Raw genomic sequence first — 24,198 nt, forward strand, 5'->3', positions numbered from 1 at the left:
TGGGTTGCATACTGTTTTCAGCTTGTTCCATTCAAATCAAGCATGCTCTGCAGATTCCGATTGTAAATGACAGGGCAATGCTCTTGTGCAGGATTTTCCAGACCTCTCTCTCTGCGCCAGAATGCAAAGCTATTCATGATGATTTAAAAATATACCGCGGGGTGTGACAGATAACGAAGGAGGCGGTACTTTAAATTGTCCCTTATCGTTCTCCGGGATATGTGACTGTGCTGCAATATCAATACCTGCAGCAGCTTCAGCAGCTCACTCCGGACCGCTGCGCTGACTGCTCTCCCCTCACCCTGGTTCATCCAAGTGACGCTCAGTGAGTTCTCCGCTTCCCTGCAGTAAAAACATGCAGGTCATCTCCTCTCTGCAGGCTTCACTTCATAGCCTATAACATCGGTTTCTTTACTTGTCATCCCTCCCAATCCCCCTTGACAGGCATGCGCCATCTCCATCCCGATTGTTGGGTGAAAAAGTGGGCAGTTCAGGGTTTCATATCTGGCGTCACTTTCTCCCAACTCCCTCTTTTCTCCCCGAGCCTCTGAGTGTGCCGGTCCCAGCCACCGTTTACCTGCGCAGAGCATCCAGAGCCGCTTTTCCCGTGACAGGACAGTCGCACTGCAGCACGCTGACAGGCGCTCACGGAAAATACTCTTTACAGCAAAGAAGTGCAACCTGCATCAGCTGAGATGCTGCTGAGAGTCATCCGGTAGGCTTACCGTCTCTGTCTCTTTCTCTCCCTTAAGGTCGATGGGTCAATGATACGCAGTAGATGATGCGATTTGGTCTTTCCAAAGTTCTTTTGAATCTCCTGTGTCAGGTTAAATGGACGTATGATTAAAGACAATTATACTCATTGCCACTTAATTGCGCTGTAGTAATTGATGTTCTCCGAAAGGTCCTAAAATTAATTGTAAACTGCTGTCCCCCACTGTGTTTAAACCGTGTTTCCGTGTTTTACGCATGCACACCTACAAAGGTAAAGGAAGGATAACGGGCTATTTTAAACGCATTTACTATCAATTTGGACTCCTACAAAGCCCCCCCCCCCCCTGCCATTCAAAAGCTTTTCCTGGGATTTCACACTCAGTGCTTTTATTTGCCCTGTGGGAACAAAAAGCTGCTTTTTGTTTTAAGTGCGTATTTTAACTCTTCACTCGCTGTGGTCCACCTCAGGTGGAGTTCAGTAATGGACAGGTAGAAAGACAGAGGGCAAATTGAATGATGAAGCAGACTTTTAAGGATTTCTTTCTTCTGTTTAATAGGTTTGTGGCTCTCTGGTCAGATTTGAGCAGATATAGAAAGCAGTGGTGTGGTTATGCTGTAATTTCATGACAGAGTAATCATGTTATCATCTTCCAGTGGGATGCCATCGAATTGCTGGACCACAACCCTCTTCAAATCCTGATTTTATATTGATCTCAGCTGCACAGCTTAAAGTTTAGTGACTGTCTTGCACAGCTGCAATTCTCTCATGTGGACAAACTCTGTCCACAGACAAACACAGGCAAACATACAACAAGAAAAACCCACAAAAGTGGCCTTCCCCTCTCTACATGTTAAATTGGTCAGTACACAAAAAAATCACAAAGTCAAAACTAGCCACAGTCACAGCTGGTAAAAATGTGGCTCACAATCTATCTAGAGATCTGACCCAAACTAGAGTGATGAACTCTACACTAAATATAAGATGAAATGTAAAGCATGGTGGAGAATGGACGGCCATCTGCTCCAATTTAGAGCCAGATATGTTGTTGATCCTCCACTGCACCAGTAGGTTGTTCAGCTAAAGCTATAGTTACAGAAGTTGTTCTTGTTTTTGTTGTTGTTGTTGAGGATGAGTTGCACTCAGGTGTATAATTAGATAAATAGCAAGCCTTGCTCAGACCTCTGAATCGCTGCTCATGTCAAAATATTCAAAATGAATGAGCAATCCTGGCAATTCAAACTGAATATTAAGCTACTGCATATGACGGAGGACAACACATTTGTGCCCCGTGACACAAATGTCATGCAAAATAACCCCTGTGAGCCAAAAGTGCAGGCTCCAGGGTGCTTGAATAGCTCTGTTGCCATACCCACCTAGTATTCAGACCTTCTTCTTGAGAGGGGCAGCCAGTCAAAATAAGATTTATTTAAAGGGGTTCTTCTCTAAAAGGGAAGGAGCTTGTTTCAGAAAGCAGGTAAGCTGAAAGACTTTGCAGTGTTTCTAACTATCGCTCATGCAAAGCTACTTTAGTAGAGTCTGTGTATCTGAGTATTTGAGTGCAGATTTGAGCTCAAACTGCAGGTGCCTGACTCCTGGGCATGTTTGCCCTGAACGAAGAAAGTGATGCGTCTCAGAAAGCAGAGCCCACCTGATCCTGAACACAAGCGGAAATTGCCTCCTGTGTATAAAAGGACAGCTGTACAGGCTGAGCTTCATCTGTGGATCCACTGAGTCAAGCCTAGGATCAGGTGTTTGCGCAAAACACACTTTAATTTGTTCCCAGACAAAGTGGGTGGTGAATCAGCTGGTGGGTGGCTCTTCCAAAGTGGTAATCTTGTAGACAGGAGACAGACCACTGATGATGTAGGGAGTTGGAGGTGTGGTGCTGAGTGAATAGCCTCATTTACCAACTCGCTCTGCTGTTAAGTGTACAGTAGCCAGTGTTTATATTCAAAGTCTGGGTTTGATGTTTCTGAACTGAATCACCTCCTTTGACCCTGCCAAGGTCTCCAAATGAAGTAAAGACTGACATTAAGTTTATTTGTTTTGAGCTGGATGTAAAAGTGGTTTCTGTCTGGTTTAGGTCAGGCAAATGTCATCAACATAAATGGATTTGTTATTAAGGCAAATAGCAGCAAGAATGTATACTTGTGGGAGTCAGTTATTCAATCACAACTGTCCAACTGAATATCCAGCTGCTGACCAGAGTTCTGGTGTGTAGGGCCAATAAATAAAATTGATTTAGTTAATATGGTTTAAACTTCTTGTTCAATGTTAATTGCATTAGGAAGCAGCTGCTGGATAGAGTATAAACTCTGTGCTTAAATAATTTTTTCATACACTAGAAAAAGAAAAGAAGTTGAAATAAATGAACAGGCTGCTTTATGTTACATTTAACTTCTGTTTACATGTAGTCTGAAAACTGAAATCTTCTTTTAGAAGGAGAAGAAAAGAAGACAACAAATAGACCATAGTTGCAAAAACTGTGCATTTTTATGGGACCCTGTTCTGTTTTATCCTGGACATATCCCTCCTAAAGCCAGTTCCAGCTCAGCACTCCTCCAAGTTTACAGCACATCAGTCAAACTGACATGTCTGAGCTGGCTAAACTGGGATCAGGAGCCTCTTCCTGGTTTGTGTGCATTGACACTGATGCAGGCTGCAGAGGAATGTCTGTGCAGCACTGACAGGGATGTTTGCATAAAGTTGATGAGGTTTATTTAACGCCAATTTCTTATGTTTTCTTTTCCATAAATGCGTTAGTCTGTAGCTGATTATTCCACAGAAGATTCTGGATTAGTTGCCCTTTTGGATAGAGTGCTGGCTGCAGTTTGTGGGCCGTAGCTGCAGTGGGTGGCATTGATTTCAGCTTGACTTGTCTTCACTGCTAACCTCACTAAAACAAGCAGACCTGCAAAGTGCTTGGCGAAGGCGAGGCCGAAAAATGCGATCTAAAGACGGCACAAAACAACCAGCAGCAACTAGGATTTTCTCTGCTGTCATCAATCTGAAAGCACAAACCGGTATTTAAGCACACTGTCACATTATACCATTTGAATCAGTGTGCAGGGTCTTAATGTGGCCCTTTCTTTTGTACAAAGCCTGCCCTAGAATGATTCTTAGTGCTTTTAAACTTCCTTCTCCATCAATGAAAGGGGTGAAAGAAAGAAAAGAGAAAAAGCAAGCAAGTGTGCCAGTGCCCTGTCCTTTAATTTTCCCTGAAGCCCTTTGTAAGGGACTTGGTATGAAGTGAAAGCACAGTGTGCAGCTGTCCTCTTGGCCCGCTCCTCGCTTTTTTTGTGAAACGTCTTCTCAAGAATACTAATAGTGATACCAGCATCATGGAGTCCACCCAGCTGGCAAGAAAACAGACAACAGTTATTCTACCATCAAAGAAGGCCATTTAATGTGACACAAGTTACTGAGCTGTGTGTGCCGACTCCTTACCAGGGATCTACTTGATATACAGGAGGTCAATTCTTGTAGTACCGTACCTTGCAGAAGACAACTAGAGGCTCTGAGGCTCATATTGAGAAAGTTTATGGAAAAAACTAAGTGATGTGATAACATATATGGCTGTTTAAACCATCATCTTTAACGCTCTTTGCAAATTACAGCTTTATTGGATCGGTGGTATCAGCAAAGCACTAATCAGTGCAAAAGCTCCACCTTCCTTAGCTGTTAATGACGGAGATTGTGATCTCCGTCATTACAAGAACAGTAAAAATTTAAGATTATCAGTGGTGTGATTGTTGCTACTGCTGGACTCGATGTGTTGGATTGTCTGCGCTGGGTTGGGGTTTAAAATTTGGCATTGTAAAAACACACTGGTCTTCCACTAAGAAACAGAGATCCTGTTAGGCACCGGATAGTCATGCTGATTAGAGAGCGAGAGGGAGAGAGGAAATTTAAATCCACCAATCAAATGTCCACCAGCTGTCAGTTGCTTCCACCTGTGTCGCTCAAGCCCGGTTAGTTACCATGGTCATGGCATTTTGTGTAACTCAGAGTATCCAACCGTCCAAATCTCTCAAATGAGCTTCGCTCACCTCTTGTGAAACTGCTTATATCCTCTACACAGGTTTAAAAAGCATAAGGATCCCAAGTCATTGCTCCACAGTATCTGTAATTTTTTTTTAATGTTTCTGATGTTAAAATTGTGGTCGCAGGGGTGAGATAGAAATAGAGATCACTTTCATTTTTCTCCAGAAACCCTCGATCACTCAGATGCCTTGAGATCTAAAAGTGCAAGTCTGATGACTTGGAGGAACAGAGCATTTGAAAAAAGACTAATTTTCCTATGAGTCAGTGATAAAATGACATGTGTGGCATGAAAATTGTGGCCTCTGCCACAATTTTAAGTTTCTGCTTCTCCCACTATGTCAGTTAATCACTCGGTATACTGTAAATACTAAACTTTCTTTTGAAAGAAAACACAAGCAGGCGTCACAGGTTTTTACAGTGCTTGGACTGTGTTTCTATGTTTTTTTTGTACAGCAATATACAGTCAGATTGCTTGCTTTGCAATGGTGCCACCGGTTATTACCACCAGCCTCACATTGTACACATCCTCGTCATGGTGCCAAAACAGTTCTGACCCATTTGGGCACAGAAGGAGACCAGGGAATCCTCTGGGTCCTGTGGTTTGTGGGCTGGGTCTTAATGCGATCAGGATTATTTAGGCGTCTGTCGTTGATGCTCAGTCTAGTTATGCTGTTGCAGAGAGCATTCTTCTGTTGGGGGAGAGTGCTGCCATCGTGCTGTGCTGTTCGTTTAGGCTGAGCAGAACATTGCAGTATAATGAGATTATTAATGGTATTTACTCCAACTTCAAGTGTTGTGGCTGAAGTTAATACTATAAAGACTTGTATTGTACAGTGTAAAATTTCTGTTTTATAATAAAAGAAATTTCTTATCCGACAACTTTAGGTAGCAAGATTAAAGGTCTAACCTTGCACTATCAGTGTTTCTGGTGAAGTGTGAGGTTGGTTGAATATGACACTGACAGGAATACTGATGAAACACCTTGACGACTGTTGAAACTGTCCAGTATTTAATTGTTTTTCAATGACGGCCCAATCAGGAGGTTGTGTGAAGTCGCTGTGGATGTCTTGCCACGGCTGCTGGGTTAATAACAGGGCCAGACTGGTGACGGAGAACTGGCAGGATACCGCTGGGCTGAAACGCCGTGTCATTAGCTCCTGGAGGTGATGAATGAATTGTGGTCAGGAACCTCTGCTTCCAGCTTCCTTTCGAAAACCAGAGAAGTTGGTCTTTTATACTGTATGGCTGAGCTTTTTTTGGGACACGTGTGTTTTACTCAGAGCTTCTGCTCCAAAGTTACAACTTAAAACAAAGGGTCTTTCTCACAAAATTTTATAGTTATTGTATTTTTTTAATGTTTAAACTCTGTTGCCAGTTTTCTAGTGTGCTCAGCTAAAACTAATCCTGACTTATAGGAAAAAGGCCTGCTGTAAATTGTAGTTTTATGAGAACCATAATGCTCAGTGTTTGTTGAAGCAGTTTCACTGATGTGTTGAGGCCAAGTTTATGGTAAATTTAAAAGCTCTGGTATTATACTGAGACCTGTTTCTGACATTTTATGGGATAGAAATTACATTTGTGCAGCTAATAAAACATTATTACAGCTCCTTTATGTCAGCGGGATAACACCAAGTCTGTTCAATATAATGTGGATAGTTATTTCAGTCTTTCAACTGATATCCTGAAAACTGAAACTGAATCCCTCAGTTTTCTTATGTGTCTGGGACATTTGTTCCTTCTTATAGGTTAGATAAGATAAGATGAACCGACACAACATATGACCTCCGATGTCAGAAATCATTGTACTTATTAAAAATCCATTTTTATTTAATTCTACATATTTGTGAAATTGGAAGAAAAATATCTGCTTTTCTTCTTCATTTTATTTATTTTATTAATATTTTATTGTGTTTGCCTTTTTAATCTCCACAGACATGTGCAGATACTTCCACTTCTTTATGCAGTCTGCCATCTCACACTGGCCTTTCCCACCCAAACTCTACGGTACACATACGGTACGGTGTCTACATTTCCCCTGATCACTTTTTGATTCCATAAACAGAGACTACAAAAGTGCATTGAGAAGTGGGAGCATGATTCACTTTTCTTTTCTTTTTATTAATTTCCAGATGAGGTGGAGCAGCTCCACGTGAGCATCCCCCACTCAGGACCAGTTGTTGCTCCACTGAGCAGCTCCATTTCCATCCCTTGTGTGGTGTCTCTGTCCCCCATCTCCAACTCCACCTCCGCGACGCCTGTTGTACCGAGGGTCAAGTGGTCAGTCATATCAAGGGGGGTTGAAACGCAGATCTTAGTGGTACAGGGTCACAAGGTGAAGGTCAATGAAACGTACCGAGACCGAGCGGCGTTGCTCAACTACACCTCCTTCCCTGATGATGCGTCACTTTGGTTGGGAGATCTGCGCTCCAGCGACTCGGCTCACTACCGCTGCGAGGTGCAGCAGGGCCTGGAGGACGCCAGTGACCTCGTGGAGCTCAAGGTCAAAGGTAACGCGATGAAAGACATGGCTCATTAGTAAAGTTTGGGGTAGATTACACAGAATTATTAGAGACTGTGTTTTTTAACTACAATTCTCAGAAAAAGAAAGAAAAACCACAAGAAGGATACTGACTCTGCTAAAACTCCTGTGTTTTGAAATCATATCGCAGTTTGATTATTGGTTCCACACTGTGATTTTGGTAAGAAAATATCTGAATCTCTCATCTTAGTAGAATCCACTGAAAACTGCCTGAACCCAAAGATACCCAATCCTCTGTGTAATGATAATTAATGAGTTGTTTCTAGTTGTGTAGCTCAGTTTCCAGCTCAGTTTCTTTCCATTTAGTAAGATGTCTTTGTTCCTGGAGCTTTTCCAAATTATTGACTTAAAACAGTTGAAACAGGTAATGCAGTTAATGTATTTGTAGGTATGTTATTATGTGCATGCTGTGTGTGTTTTTAGGTGTTGTGTTCCACTACAGAGATGCTTTGGGTCGGTATGCCTTCACCTTCCATCAGGCCCAGAGGGCTTGTGAGGCCATCGGGGCACGAATCGCCACCGCCGACCAGCTGCTTGCATCTTATTACGACGGATATGAGCAGTGTGACGCGGGCTGGCTCGCAGACCAGTCTGTCAGGTATTTCATCACCTGTGTGCCCTCTGTATCATGCTCACAGTACAACTTATTAAAAAGACAGAGATAGATAAAACATATCTTACAGGCTCATGCAGCTGATATAGATGTTTTTGTTGTTTTACTCGACTTCTTGATATAAGTTTGTAATCACTGACGTCTTCATCGGTCAGACAGTGTTTCAGAGGTTGCTTACTTACAAAGTATAGCGGTACCGTTCTCCACCTGCCCCTCAGGTGTGCTTCACATCTCAATACAAACAAAATTATCTTACTATGGTAGCAACATTACAAAACAATGTCATATTATACTTACCTAACATAAGAAACCACTCACCAACCTCTAAACTGACCCATTTATGCACCTATAACAACTTCATTAGCAACACACTGTCCACCCTCTTTAACTGTATAGTGCAATATTCATTTCTGTTAAACATACACCCATACAGTAAAAGAGGCTCATGACAATAAAATCTAATTTATATGAATGACACCATCTAACAATGATGTAAAAAAACATTTTATATAGTAGAACAGCACCTGAGTATTGCAAGGGACCCACAAAACTAGTTTACTGTATTTAGAGACTATATCAAAAATGTAATGTCAGTTAAATAACTGTATAAATGTACTTAAGGCAATGAGATTTGAAACTATGTGTCAAACCCACAAGATCAAAATGGCATGCCATTATATGCATGTTGTCGATATACATAGGTAAATTGGAGTTGGAGTGGAGTTATGAAATCCTGTATTACCTACCATCCATCCATCAGCATAAACAAAGGAAACAATAAAGTAGCATGGGCATGTAGGCCTTTTAGTATGATAAAAAAAAAAACACCCAGACTCTTAAATAACATTATAGTTATTGTATATAGTTATTGTTATATGTAAATACATTATATTTGTGTTGCTCTATAAGTACCCATGTGTGAGCTGGTTATTGAGTGGCCACAGAGTAAACGTGTCATAACATTACCAGTTGGTAATGTTGCAGATTTACCAAGCTATCGCCAAATGCAGCATTGATGTTATGTCACATGTTTGTCGAGTCTTAAGTGAGGATGATGGTTGTTTTGCTGCTTTGTTGCAGGTATCCAATCCAAGTGCCTCGTGAAGGCTGCTATGGAGACATGGATGGGCAACCAGGAGTGAGAAACTATGGGACAATGGATCCAGATGATCTGTTCGATGTTTATTGTTATGTAGACGAAATTAATGGTAGGAATTTAACAGTTTAATAACTTCTATATGTAAATAGTAGGATTTGGGTTTTTTGTTTTTTTGCCAGTAGGCTTAATGCAATAATGATACATCTGGCCTAATTTGTCAGTAAGTCAAATTATACATTTTACATTTGGAAAACGGCATTAGGGATCTGTGATGGACAATAACTATTACAATGATTTTATTTAGTTCAAACATATAATTATATGTTTTTACTTTCTGTAGTGAAATGTCATGTGTCACATCAGATAAAAACATGCCACTTACTATATACAAATATCCATTATAAATTAAGACTGGCACATAATTGCAGTCGTGCCATTATGTGCCAGCATTTTACTCACTTGTATCCAGAAAAAGTAAAAGACTGAACAAATTTTCTGTCTGTAGGGGAGGTTTTCCATGACTTCATCCCACAGCAATTAACATTTAATGAAGCGCAGTCGTACTGCAGAGCTGCAGGGGCAGAGCTGGCTACAACAGCACAGCTTTACTTGGCTTGGAGTGAAGGACTGGACCATTGCAGCCCTGGCTGGCTGTCTGATGGCAGCGTACGGTACCCCATCATAACCCCAAGGGAACGCTGTGGGGGTGCTCTGCCTGGCGTCAAAACTCTCTACCAATTCAGCAACCAGACTGGCTTCCCAGAGCCATCCAGCCTTCATGATGTTTACTGTTTCAAAGGTGATAATGTTGTGCCTTTAAATGCAAACTGTTGATTGTTAATTTGACAAAAACTCTAAAGTGGACCTTTTATGATTTTCCCTTTTTTGGCTCGTATTTACTCAGTTTCTCCCTGGGATTAATACAGTTTCTCTAATTTGATCTGATTTAACAAGGCCACAGTTTGATATAATAACATCCTGCTTCAGATTGCAATAAATACCTGGCTTCAAAAAGGTCTGGTCTGTAATCTACAGTGGCTTGCAAAAGTATTCGGCCCCCTTGAACTTTCCCACATTTTGTCACATTACAGCCACAAACATGAATCAATTTTATTTGAACACGTGAGAAGTGGAACAAAAATCATACATGAGTCCAAACATTTTTTACAAATAAATAACTGAAAAGTGGGGTGTGCGTAATTATTCAGCCCCCTGAGTCAATACTTTGTAGAACCACCTTTGCTGCAATTACAGCTGCCAGTCTTTTAGGGTCTGTCTCAACCAGCTTTGCACATCTAGAGACTGAAATCCTTGCCCATTCTTCTTTCCAAAACAGCTCCAGTCAGATTAGATGGACAGCATTTGTGAACAGCAGTTTTCAGATCTTGCCACAGATTCTTGGCTGGATTTAGATCTGGACTTTGACTGGGCCATTCTAACACATGGATATGTTTTGTGTTAAACCATTCCATTGTTGCCCCGGCTTTATGTTTGGGTCGTTGTCCTGCTGGAAGGTGAACCTCCGCCCCAGTCTCAAGTCTTTTGCAGACTCAAAGAGGTTTTCTTCCAAGCTTGCCCTGTATTTGGCTCCATCCATCTTCCCATCAACTTCCCTGTCCCTGCTGAAGAGAAGCACCCCCAGAGCATGATGCTGCCACCACCATATTTGACAGTGGGGATGGTGTGTTCAGAGTGATGTGCAGTGATAGTTTTCCGCCACACGTAGCGTTTTGCATTTTGGCCTAAAAGTTCCATTTTGGTCTCATCTGATCAGAGCACCTTCTTCCACATGTTTGCTGTGTCCCCCACATGGCTTGTGGCAAACTGCAAACAGGACTTCTTATGGTTTTCTGTTAACAATGGCTTTCTTCTTGCCACTCTTCCATAAAGGCCAACTTTGTGCAATGCACAACTAATAGTTGTCCTATGGACAGATTCCCCCACCTGAGCTGTAGATCTCTGCAGCTCGTCCAGAGTCACCATGGGCCTCTTGGCTGCATTTCTGATCAGTGCTCTCCTTGTTCAGCCTGTGAGTTTAGGTGGACGGCCTTGTCTTGGGGATCATTTCTGAATGATCGCTTGAACAGTGCTCCGTGGGATATTCAAGGCTTGGGAAATCTTTTTGTAGCCTAAGCCTGCTTTATATTTCTCAATAACTTTATTCCTGACCTGTCTGGTGTGTTCTTTGGACTTCATGGTGTTGTTGCTCCTAATATTCTCTTAGACAACCTCTGAGGCCGTCACAGAGCAGCTGTATTTGTACTGACATTAGATTACACACAGGTGCACTCTATTTAGTCATTAGCACTCATCAGGCAATGTCTATGGGCAACTGACTGCACCCAGACCAAAGGGGGCTGAATAATTACGCACTCGCCACTTTGCAGTTATTTATTTGTAAAAAATGTTTGTAATCATGTCTGATTTTCGTTCCACTTCTCACGTGTACACCACTTTGTATCGGTCTTTCACGTGGAATTCCAATAAAATTGATTCATGTTTGTGGATGTAATGTGACAAAATGTGGGAAAGTTCAAGTGGGCCGAATACTTTTGCAAGCCACTGTATATGATGGCATCTGTATATGAAGATAACCTGGTAATCTCAAACACAGCTTGAAACTTGGCTTGAAGGGAGATGGGCCCAAACATATTGATTTAGACAGAGAATGAACTGAGAGTTCATATCAAAGCCCATCATCAGATAAATAAGCATTATTTTGACTGTTATGACTCATGAAAAGCTACTCTAGAAGGGAATAAAAATATGATGTTGGAACAATATGTAGTGCATATTTAACAAGAAAGAAAGCATAACTAGATTTGTTTGTTCCATATTTCACATGTTACATTTAATTGTTTGTCTGCTCTCTGCAGAAAACAGAAATGCTTCCACTGACTCTCCGATGGACTATGTGGGCACAGAACCTGAAGACATTGAACACAATGTTGTTATTCTTACGGAAAAATATCAAGAAATTCAGTTGAACCAACTAGCAGAACAGGTGGAGCGAGAGGCCCAGAGCATGCTTGAATCATTGCCTTATTTTACTGTCTCTGTAACTACAGAAAGCCCGGTTGATACACACCCAATGCTGATATCAGACACAACAGAGTCTCCCCTCCACACAACGCCTGCACTACACGAGCCGCTCGACCAAACTTTATCTCCCACAGAAATGAGCTACAATTCCCAGCATCCTACAGCACTGATGAGCAGCACTATCACAGAAACCCACAATTCAGCAGAGAACACATCATTTCTGCCCACTGATTACAATGAAACATATTCCAGCCAGAACTCGAGTCTCACCTTTCAGCAGTCTGAAAGACCCACATTTGAGCCTGAGATGCAGAACCAGACAGAGCCAGACACAAATATTGAAGTAAACACAGAGCCATCTGGAACTCTGAATGAGACCAAAGAAGTACAACAGACCACCCTGTCTTTTAACAAATCAGAACCCAACTACAGTGAGACCGACAGCAACCGTACTAAAGAGGACAGTTTATTGGAGGCTACTACTTTAACCCTTAACCCCATGGTTGAAGTGGAGCTGGAGGAGACCCGTGTAGACTCTGAGCAGATGTTTCCCCCAACTGAGGCCTCAAAAGAAGAAGAAGAAGAGGCAACACTTCTTACACAATTATCCCAAACTACTGAATCTACTCCGGAGGTGCTAACCTCAGTGTGGGCTCCTTTGGATGGTTCTGGAGATATTTCTGAAGGTATGTGCATGTCCCACAAAAGTTCAAACATTATTATCTTAGATAAATTACTTTCTTGTCAAGAGTTAGGCTAGCATGAGATATCCATGTCACATTTTATGTTTTTTATTATAATAGAAGAACTAAAAGGGTTATATTCTGGACTACCTTCTGGCTAAGAGCTGTAACGTCCTAGAGTTTGGTCACCTATGTGAAGAGGGCAGATTTTGTTACCTTCTGAAAAGCTAGCTGTTTTCCTGTTTCTAATCGTTTTGGTCTGAAGGTCAGAGATTGACAGTAGACTTATTGTTTCTTCTAATTTTTCTCATCCAAGCAATTAAATATACTTCTCAAAAACAATATGTAATCCCATAATGTTCTATGCTCTTTTCCAGAAAGCAAACTCGATATGAGTCCAGCCAGTTTCATCTCCACATCAGATTCCTCAACTTCTGGCTTCACCACTCACCCGTCTCCCATTGCTTCTGCCAGCAGCACCCATGCTGAACCTCAGACAGTGGTTCCACATTTGACAGCCTCATCTCAGTCACCCCTTTCTGACAAACTGGGCTTGGATATTCTTTCTACAGCCTCACAGCTGTGGGAGTCCCCCAACTCTAAACAGGAGGGAAGTGCAAGCTTAGAAATTGAAGATACGCTCAGTTTGGAAAATGAGGATAAAATGCTGCCCACATCAAAATCTGAAGACCTGCAAGTGTCTGGAGCAAGTTCAGTTACCACTCGCTCTCCAGACGTCTCAAACACTTCTCACTCATCCACCAGTTCGCCCACAGCACTATATCTAACATCAGGCTACAGAATGTATTTGGATACTGTGACCGATACTTATGAAGAAGCAAGTGGTCATGTACCTGATACACTTAGGACCACCCTTCAAGAAGACATAAAATTTGCTCCAACCTTTGAAGGTGAAGTGTCTTTAACTCTTGAAGAGGAAGCCAACATTTCCGTTTCTCTGGAAAAAGAAATAAAAATTTCCCCAACCCTTGCTCTTCAAAAAGAAGCAAATTTTTCTTTAAATTTTGAAGAAGAGAACATTGTTTCTCCAACGGTTGATTTTGAAGAAAATGTTTCCTCAGCCCATGAAAGTAATGCTGTCCCAACTGCTGTTTTTAAAGATGAAGAAGCTAATATTACGCCTACCTTTGAGTATGAAGAAAAGATAAATGCTTCTTTAACCCTTAAAGAGGAAGCTGATGTTCTCCCAACTATTGTCCTTGAAAAAGAACCTAATCTTTCCTCAAACATTAGCTTGCAAGAAAAGGCTAACACTTCCTCAGCTCTTGAAAAAGAAGCCAATATTTCTCCTACCTTTGAGTATGAAGAAAAAGCCAACACCTCTTCAACCCTTGAAGAAGAAGCTAATGTTTCTACTACCTTTGAGTATGAAGAAAAGGCTAACACGTCCTCAGCTCGAGTCTTTGAACAAGCTAATGTTGCTCCTTCCTTTGAGTATGAAGAAAAGGCTAACACGTCCTCAGCTCGAGTCTTTGAGCAAGCTAATGTTGCTCCTTCCTTTGAGTATGAAGAAAAGGCTAACATGTCCTCAGCTCGAGTCTTTGAACAAGCTAATGTTGCTCCTTCCTTTGAGTATGAAGAAAAGGCTAACACTTCTTCAACCCATGTCTATGAACAAGCTAATGTTAGCACAGCTCTTTTTACTGAGAAAGAAGCTGATGTTTCCTCAGCCCTAGAAGAAGATAGTGATTTTTCCCAAACTGTTGTGCTTGATGAAGACGAAGCCAACGTTATCCCAATCCGTGTCTTTGAAGAAGAGGCTACTGTTGCCCCGACCCTCGAAGATGAAACTAATGTTTCCCCGACATCTCAAGAGAAAACTGATGCCTCTGAGGACTTCGCCATCTTTCCTTCCAGTTCTCAAACATCCAAGTGGGATCTGTTGACCAGCACAACTCAACCCCAAGAATCTCGCAATGAGTACAGCCAAAAAACCTCCACAGCAGCTTCAAGTTCTTCTCGAGGTACAAAGCCCACAAAGACGACCACTGTCGCCACCACAACCACAACCGCAGCTACCACCACCACCACCACACACCGGTCCAGACACACCTGGAGCCCAACCACCACCACCCCCAAAATGTTGATACCACCAGTGGGTCACGCTCTGGAAGATGTTGACATTACTTTCACCCAGCCGCCAACTCTGCTTATCATGCCCAATGAGAGGGCAGCCGTAGGCGGTACTGGGAAATCTTCAGGTAATGTTAATGCCACTTTCATCAGTCTAACCGTCCTCTTCCTGCTCGACACAGTGATGCACTAAAACTCCTCGTCTTTCCTCTGCCCAACCTGCCTCTGCTCCATTTTCTGTAAAACACCCGTCCTGCTTTTCAAATGACTTCCCACGTTTTTTTCACCTGTTGTCTCAGCAAGCCCACTCACCCTTCTGACTCTTCCCACTTCCCCTTAAACACTCCTTACTCCTCTCCTTGTGACTCCCCCGCTCTACCCTCCAAGATTCTCACACTGGGACAGCTCCCATTTGACATTTGTCCACAGTCCAGTCTTGTTATGCATGATGTTTTTTCCTCATCCAAAGAATGACTTCTGTGAAGTACTGTATTTACTAGTGTTTTTGAATGACGGGTTTCTTCTCCAGTGAGGACCTGCCAGAGTGATGGTTATAGCTAAATTCATCAGATTTTATTTGTAAATCATCCATCTCTGGACCAAACAGGTGCAAAAGATATTATAAAATCATTTTCTTCTTGCTATCTTTCAATTTTCATAGTATCTTTTCCATTAATTGGGAAGCAACATAATAAGGGACTTAATCGTTCTCTGGAAAGTAACAATTACTTTGAATGTAACAGCACTGACCAATGAAGCTGCAGTAATGCTTTATATTTAAGTCTTAACTGATTTTCTTTCTTCCTTTTCATTGCTGTTTTAGTCACTGTGGTACAAAAAGCACAGATTATTATGTTTACAAGCACAAAACCTTTTCATTGTAGATTGCACGAGTGTTTGCATTTAGCAACATGTTCACGTGTCCTTTTGTCATTAATGTTTCATACTCGACTTAAAAATTGTTGTTTAATCACAGTTGTTCTAGATTTGTATTGTGTTTTTAGGTCTAATAATGATAAAGGCAACAAATCTTTATTGGTTTCTTGTCTTACCACAAGTTGATAAATGCATTACTTTATATTCCTTCCCTTTGGTACATTCGTTTTTTGACTTCATGTGGCAGCTGTGGATATTGATGCATTGTATGGAAGCTTATTTGTTCCACAAAACAAACAAACAAACAAACAAACATAAAACACAGTTCTCATGGTTTTAAATTCATCTTTTAAATGAAATATTTTTGAATTTTAATTCTCTTATTTAAAACTGCACTTTATTTTTCCATTGGAGCACTTGGCTTCCATATAATCGGGTTTATTGAATCTTCAAAAGAAGCAGCTGCCATTGTGGACTCAACTTCAAGAAATATGGGAAATTTAGGATGGAAACTTATTTAAGAGAAAAGCTGCTTTTAAGCTCTTAACATCCACCAGGTCACCAACAAACCATTTAAGGCTTGACTTGCATTTCATCAAGCACAGTTTCAGAAACTGGAAAAAGTCGACTTCAGAGTTCTTCTATTAAGATTTCCATGTGGGTATGTCAATAAAGGCCACTGACAACCTGGTGTATGTTAATATTGTAAGTCAAACACTATTCAGAATAATTCAGCTTTTGAAAAAAAACTAAGATATCGTGTGGATCTTGAGAAACAAAATATTTACACTAAAAATCTTTACTGAATGTAGAATTCGAGGTAAACGAAATTGAGAACTGTAGATTCGAAATCACAGCAAAAAAAACGTTAAAAAAAAATCAAAATCACAGTCGGATCCAACTTGTCTCATGATGTAGCAGTAATGTTTATTGCCCCATGTGCACTCCTGACAATGTGACAATGTCTGGTCGTGCTCCTGACTCGATGGCAGGTGGTGTTGTGGGGGATCTACTCCCAGACCTGAATCTCAGAGGCTCTCAATAAGATTCAGGTCTGGGGGATGTGTGGGTAAATCAATGGCATCAACGCATTGGTTCCCCAATAACTGCCTATACACACCGGCCACCCACTCTCAAACCAGAATGCGTAATGTTTGTCACAGCTTTTCCAGACTTTTTCGCCTCTGTCACAGAAGCTCAGTGTGAACCTGCTCTTTTTTGTGAGGTGAAAACGGCTACAGTGGTGGACCTGCCAGTACTGGTGTTCTCTGGCAAATGCCAATTGAGTTGTACGATGCTGAGCTGTGAGCACAAGTCCCAGTAAAAGATGCTGTACTGTCACGCCACCCTCATGGAGTCTGGATCTGATGGTTTGATCAGAAACACGCACATAAGTAACCTGCAGGAGGTTAAGGTTTTTGATAGTGCTTCTCCTGTTCCTCCATCCACATTGGAGCAGAAATTATTTTGCTGTTGGCTTAATGCCCATCTATAGCCCTGTCCAGCTCTCCTCACCGAAAAACATGTGTACTGGTATCTCCTCCACACTCAATAGTCACAATAGTCTGTGGCCGCCATATGCCAAACCTTATTACTTTAATTTGGACCCAAGTGGGCTTTACTTGCTGTTGTTTTAACCTCCTGAGACCTGAACTCTTTCATGGCATGCATTTTTAATTTCTCTTTGCTGTTTGGGCTGATTGGGACCTGATGAATATAAAAAAACAAAGAATTACCAGATTTTTTTTTTACCTGATTTTTGTTTCTGAGAAAAATGAGATCCACATATGAGGACATTCATTTTAAATTTCGATAGCGCAGTGGAAGTATAATGTCCTCCTAAGTGGATATTAGGCCCTTGTAGAGCAAAATTTTGTATTTTGGTTTAGACAGCCCAAAATGTGATGTCCACATACAACACATGTGGATGCCAGGTCCTAGGAGGTTAAGTAAAGTTTATATATTTTAAGTAAGTAAGTAAGCTTTTCATGGTTTTACTCCACAAATGGACTCATAAAGATGAAAAATATGGAAAACATGTGCATTCTCCAAGCTGCACTTCTATTACAAGACAATTTTCAAGCATCCAAACTGTTTGCCTTCCCCCCAAAAACCTCAGTATTACATAGATTAGTGCATGCAGAAGCCTTTCCTATTTCTCATACATAATTTCAGCTTCAGCACCATAATTAAGCCTTTTTTGGGGTGAATAATGATCTTTATACAATGGACTCTTCATGGTGATAAAATACTGCAGTCGGCAGCCTAAAGAGGAAAGGAGGCAGAGAAACACAATGAGAAAGTCATCAATCATTCAGTAATTGAAATTACTAGCCTTGCATTGTCGTCTGCAGACAAGTTATTGTTGTGTTGTTTGACAAAAGGGAAGGAAATCGGCTCACAGATGGAGCCGTGAATCTAAACTCTGTTTCTGTTGAAAAGCAAACAAAAACAAGTCTCAGATGTGAACACCGTCACAGTATAAAGTTTCATTTTTTGATAGGTAAGACTTGAAAGGCACCTCAGTGGTTTTCCATCCACCATCTGTGTATTCTTCATCAAAACTGAATGATGGTTTAACTTTGAGTGCACGTGAATCTCATTTGATTCGTGTAAAGCAGTTATTACCTTTCATACACACGATCTGAGCAATGAAAGAGATTTCTGAAGAGAGCAATATGTGGGGATAATGACAGGCAGCACATAGTTCTTGTTTACAGGGTGTCAAAGGAAGCAAACAAACCGAATCCACTTGTAAAATGTTTAATTCCAGCTTGAACACTCATGGTTTCGTTTTTCCTTTGTTTTACAAATTTAGAAAAGCAAAATGAAGCTTCAGAAGTGTTTTTCTCTTTAGATATCATCTGATTGTGATAAATATAACAAGATGCCAGTAGACATTCCCCAACCCCCCTGCAGACCCAGAACTAGATAAGCAGTTAGGAAAATGGATAAATATACAGTACACACGAAGTATTCACAGTGCTTCACTTGTTCCACGTTTTGTCCTGTTACAGCATTATTCCAAAACCCACTAAATTCCTTTTTTGACATTGAAATTCTACATACAATACCCCATAATGACAAAGTGAAAAAAGTTTGCTTGAAATTTTTGCAAACTTATTAAAAATCAAAAATCAAAAATATAACATGTACATAAGTACTCACAGCCTTTGCTTACGACTTTTTTGAAGAACCTTTAGTAGCACTTAAAGCCTCTTTTTGACTATGATGCTTCAAACTGGGCACACCTGTTTTTGGACAGTTTTTTCTTTGCAGAACTTCTGGAGCTCCATCGGGCTGGATGGGGAGCATCGGTCCGCAGTCATTTTCAGATCTTGGGTTGAAGACTGGGCTCTGGCTGAACTAATTAAGAACATTCACAGAGTGATCCCGAAGGCACTCCTTTGTTTCTTGAGTTAGTGCCGAGGGTATTTGTCCTGATAGAAGATGTCCAAGGTCCACAGTACTCTGGAGCAGGTTATCAACAAGGATGTCTCTGTACATTGCAGTATCCTTATTTCCCTTGACCCTGACTACTCTCCCAGTTCCTGCTGCTGAAAAACATCCCAGCATGATGCTACCACCACCATGCTTCACTCTACGGATGTTATTGTCCATGTGATGAATTCTGTTTGGTTTCTTCCAGACATGGCACTTCATGTTCAGGTTAAAAAGTTTAGTTGCCTTTTAGCAAACTCCAAGTATGCCCTCATGTGCCTCCTACTGAGCAGTGGTTTCAGTCTGGCCGCTCTACCATACAGGCCTGACTGGTGGAGTGCTGCACAAATGGTTGTCCTCACAGGGTAATGCTGTTACTCTGTCAATGTGAACAGAGTGGATTCTTGGTCACCTCAATGATTAAGGCCTGTCTACCCCAATCGTTCAGATTGGCCAGGAGGCTAATTCTGAGTCCTGGTGGTTCCAAATTTCTCCCATTTACGGTTGATGGAGGCCACTGTGCTCATTGGTACAATCCTGATACAATCCTGTCTTGGCGCTCTACAGACAGTTCTTTGGACTTCATGGCTTGGTTTGTGCTCTGGCATGCGCTGTTAGCTAAGAGACATTATAAAGACAGTTGTGTCTTTCTAAATTGTTTCCAGTCAACTTAATGCACCACAAGTGGACTCCAACTAAGTTGTAAAAATGTCTGACTTTGATGAACAGTGGAAACAGTATGTAACGTAGCTAAATTTTCAGTGTCAATGCAAAGGCTGTGAATACTTTTATGTTTTTGCAGACATGTGATGCAAACAGGGAATTTGCAGAGTGCCTTCTGGTGGACAAACTATGCAATGTCAACATTTAGCACGGCTGAAGGGTGTTTCTTTAGTTTTTTTCATCTTTTTAAAATTTTCACTTATAAATGTACACAATTCAACATTTTAATGAAAAGCAGCAGCAGGTCAGAAGGTGGTCAGTTGAATATTACTGTCCAATGACTTTAAAAAGGGCATGTTTTTCTCATCTCATCATCTCATCTTTTGATTAAAATGGTAAACAAAGCAAACAAAAGAGTTCATTGTACCACTGGCACACCAGCAAATCAGTGCATACCGCTTAATAAAATGACCAGTGGGCCCTTTTTTTAATTGTTAGAACCACAGGGCTCCATATTATAGGAAACAACCCCCACCCCCCCCACCCCCCCAACATTAATACATCCATGTCTAGATTCCCTCTTCCACAAGATTTTTGAGAGCGTTTATTACTAATGAAGAAATGAAGAAGAAAGAGAAGGAAGCATCGCACACATGCCAGAAGAAGATTTGACGATTTTTCCCTCTCAGGCCACGCTGTAAAGGTTCTCCTCTGCTGCCATCTGTTGGCTAACATCGACCCTGATGCCCTTTAGTTTCTAAATGGTTCCTGCTACATTTACTTACAGCTGTTTACCTAATGTCAGCATACGTGCTTCAACTGCCTTCTAATTAACACAGGCACCAATTAGACTTACACATAAATGAAGGCTGTCTTCCTGTACATGTGTAATTATTCAGTTACATAACAAATGAGTCTTTGACCAGTGGTTTCAGGTGCACAGTGATTTAAAGTTGCCCTCTGTTGTGTTTCAGATGCCTGTTTGCTCAACCCCTGTCTTAACGGAGGCACCTGCACGGACAGAGGTGGTCACATTAAATGCCTCTGTTTGCCGACGTATGAAGGAAACTTCTGTCAGGCCGGTGAGCTCGCTTCTGCTCTTTAATGGACGTTACATATGATGGGAATCAGCCAGAAGTTTCCAAACAAAAATAAGCCAAGCAGTAATTTTCTTACAATGCAGCCTGAAGTGAAAATTATATAATTATTCAGTATAAAAGCCTGCAGATACATCTGAAGACTCTTGTTGGTTTGGCTGTCCTGTTCTCTTCTCTGTGATGTTTTCAGACCGGGAGCGATGTGAACCGGGCTGGGATAAATTTCACGGTTTCTGCTATCGACACTTCAGCCAGCGTCTGAGCTGGGAGGCTGCAGAGCAGCATTGCCGCATGATGGGAGCTCACCTGGTGTCCATAATAACCCCTGAAGAACAGGCTTACATCAACAGTAGGTTTCCTTAACACATTTGGGAACGAGAAAACAATGTGGCTTTCATTTCTTTCCTCATAAATTCAATTCCACTTCTTGGTCAACAGACAACTACAAGGAATACCAGTGGACCGGTCTGAATGACAAGACCATTGAGGATGATTTCCACTGGTCTGATGGGAACCCACTGGTGAGGAGGTTTTATTATGTGTGCAAAAAACAAAACAAAACTGCAGAGTACAAAAAAACAAAAACAGGGAAATGCTCAAACTGGAGAACCAGACACCCGGTGTATTAATTAAGATCTACTTTCTATTTATCAAGATTCTTTTTCTTTTGCAGCCACGATAACTAAAATATATTGTTTCTTTGTGTTTGCTTCGTGATTAATTTTAGTTGCCTTGTAGTCTATTTAAGTTACTTGGAAGTTTTGATGTCAGATTGCATGCTATCCAGCACCTGTGCTTAGTTACATTTTTCTGGGTTCTAGAACATCTGAGGGTGACGGGGAATGAAACACTGATGCATTTGCTAGGCAGGCACTGAGATGTGACCGTAAAATTGAACCTAAAAGGCAATTATGTCAAGTGGTAGCACAAACAACAAGGGAAAAAAAAGACACAGTGAAAACAGTGAGGAATCCAGCGACCCCTTGTGAATAAGGGAGCATCTGAAAGTAGCACATCTGTAGGTTATTATTTATGATGGCCAGGATGATCATGAATGAAAATCTATTATCATAACGAGTTTTGCTGTTTATGTTTTTCTTTTTGAAACCTCTTATGTAAGACACAAACCAAGCAGGATGCAGGAAGGCACCAGACTATTAAATATTAACTACCTCAAAGAAGAAGAGGAGAATGAAAACATTATGTATATTATGCTTTTTCAACTATTTCTATTGTGATTATTGTTTCTTTGTATACACATAAAAATAACATACATAACACATACCTCACAGCTTTATGAGAATTGGTACAGGGGTCAGCCAGACAGCTACTTTCTCTCCGGAGAGGACTGTGTGGTGATGGTGTGGCACGATAACGGACGCTGGAGCGATGTGCCCTGCAACTATCACCTTTCATACACCTGCAAGAAAGGCACCTGTGAGTAACACTAATGGGACATCATTAAGAGCACTTCATTACTCATTAACTCCCTCGTGAGCTTGATGCTTCGAGCTGTTTTCTACTTATTCTAGCCCAGAGAAGGCACTTAAGCATCTTAACTCCTCCCACAGCCTCCTGTGGACCACCACCAAGGGTCAGAAATGCCTCCATATATGGAAAAGCTCGACAGACTTACGAGACCAACGCCGTGGTGCGCTATCGATGCGCAGAGGGCTTCCAGCAGAGGTTTAACCCCCTGATCAGGTGTCTGTCTGGAGGGTTCTGGGAGAGGCCGCAGATCCTCTGCTTGACTGGTGAGATAAGAGAAAAATCAAGAAAAGACATGAAACATACATTTAATATTCAATCGTCTTTTAATAGCTGATATGAAGTGATTAATAAATGTTAAATTAGAAGAAAAAAAGAGCAAATTCAGTCTTAACCACGGTGATTTTTTTCTAATTCAGAAGACGGGGGCCTGCTGTCAACGACCGACAACGATTTTGCTGCAGCCGAAGATGATTTTGAGGCCACTAAAGCGACGCTGCAGTACTGGGACATCAGGTTCTAAAAGTCAGCCGTGCTCTTCTTGTCTTGCTTTCTCAAACTTTGTTACTGTAACGTGACAGGGTGTAAAGAATCAGGTGCTTTTTACCAATGAACCAATCAAAACAGGATAAAAAAAACCCCACAGACGCACAAAAAGACACAAAGCAAAACTTCCCACCAGCCAATGAGAACAAGACTGAGTGCACAGGCAGGGAGATGAAACGCCCTATTTCTTGTCCTTTGTAATATTTTCTACCGTGTTTGGATAAGTATGCTTTAAATAGTTAGCAAAAAAAAAATCAAAAATTCTCCCAGTGATTCCCTGTTAAATCCCTTTGACTGAAAAGAAATAAATGTGTGAACTGTTTGTTACCAGGTCAGCTCTAAATCTATTTTTTCTCATTGTTATATCAAGAACCTTTTTAACAAAATGGTGCTAAAGTCTTTGAGACATTTGTAAAGTATCCAGTAGAAATGTTTTGCTGTTCTTTGTGTCGTCTTCCTTCTTTGTCAAAGATTCCTAAAACTCCAAAGTGAACCTTCAACAAACGCTCAATAAATACTGTACATAGAGTCCTTTTCAAATGATGTCCGCATTTTCCAGAGAGAAACTTTTCGTGTCCGGCAGACGCAGTTTTGTTCGTCAGCTTTATGTTGTAATAAAGTTTTGTAGAACAGAGCAAAGAATAAAGCTTTCTCCTATTTCACCTTCAGTGCTGTGTGTAGACTTCATGTCATGTATTGTATTTTCTGCCAGTGTGTTACCTGAAACTACAGTCGTGAGAAAGGAAAAGTACACCTCTGTCAGTTCTGAGATTGTCCGCATCAGGACATTAAAAAAATCATCTGGTCCTTAGCAGGTCTTAAATTGATTTAAATACAACCTCAGATGAACATCGTCACATGACATATTACAGTGTGTCAGTATTTATTTAAAAACTAAGCCAGAATGCAGAAGTAGTCTGTGAACATTGCAACACCTTAAATCATTCTGTTGGAGATTTGTTGCTGTGCTCGAGGTCACTGTCCTGCTGCATGACCCAGTTTGAGCTTTATTTGTCAGACAGATGGCCTCACAGTTTACTTTACAACACTGTGGTACACAGAGGAGCTCATGGTCGACTCACTGAATGCAAACAAGCCCAAATCATTAGCCCTCCACCACCGTGCTTCACAGTTATTTGTCTGTCATGGACTTTGATTTAACATGTTAAGTGAGGCCTTTGGGGTTTTTTTTTTCTTTTCTTGCACTATCTGACCTTGGGTTGAATTTTCTGAGACACCCACTGCAGGTAAGATATGA

At 41.2% G+C, this 24,198-nt stretch overlaps 1 protein-coding gene across 1 annotated transcript; it reads left to right on the top strand.

The window, feature by feature from the left end:
* Positions 1-271: 271 nt before the first annotated feature.
* On the top strand, positions 272-23,602 carry LOC308384678 (brevican core protein-like). Its single transcript, XM_080863242.1, has 15 exons — positions 272-325; positions 445-715; positions 6,692-6,774; positions 6,889-7,266; positions 7,722-7,896; positions 8,992-9,119; positions 9,516-9,809; positions 11,887-12,738; positions 13,113-14,957; positions 20,784-20,891; positions 21,097-21,255; positions 21,345-21,427; positions 22,199-22,343; positions 22,478-22,660; positions 22,814-23,602. Exons 2-15 carry the CDS (start codon positions 696-698, stop codon positions 22,915-22,917), a joined length of 4,557 nt encoding a protein of 1,518 aa, XP_080719368.1. The 5' UTR covers positions 272-325; positions 445-695; the 3' UTR covers positions 22,918-23,602.
* The last annotated feature ends 596 nt before the right edge of the window (positions 23,603-24,198 follow it).

The sequence above is a fragment of the Rhamphochromis sp. 'chilingali' genome, assembly GCF_963969265.1.
Source record: "Rhamphochromis sp. 'chilingali' genome assembly, chromosome: 17".
Classification (NCBI taxonomy): Eukaryota; Metazoa; Chordata; class Actinopteri; order Cichliformes; family Cichlidae; genus Rhamphochromis; species Rhamphochromis sp. 'chilingali'.

Bases quoted from the DNA above. Each gene is read 5' to 3' on its own strand.
- LOC308384678 (XM_080863242.1), top strand. From the start codon at position 696: ATGCTGCTGAGAGTCATCCG. The intron at 716-6,691 runs GTAGGCTTACCG...TAATCTCCACAG, and splicing joins ATGCTGCTGAGAGTCATCCG to ACATGTGCAGATACTTCCAC. The intron at 12,739-13,112 runs GTATGTGCATGT...GCTCTTTTCCAG, and splicing joins TTCTGGAGATATTTCTGAAG to AAAGCAAACTCGATATGAGT.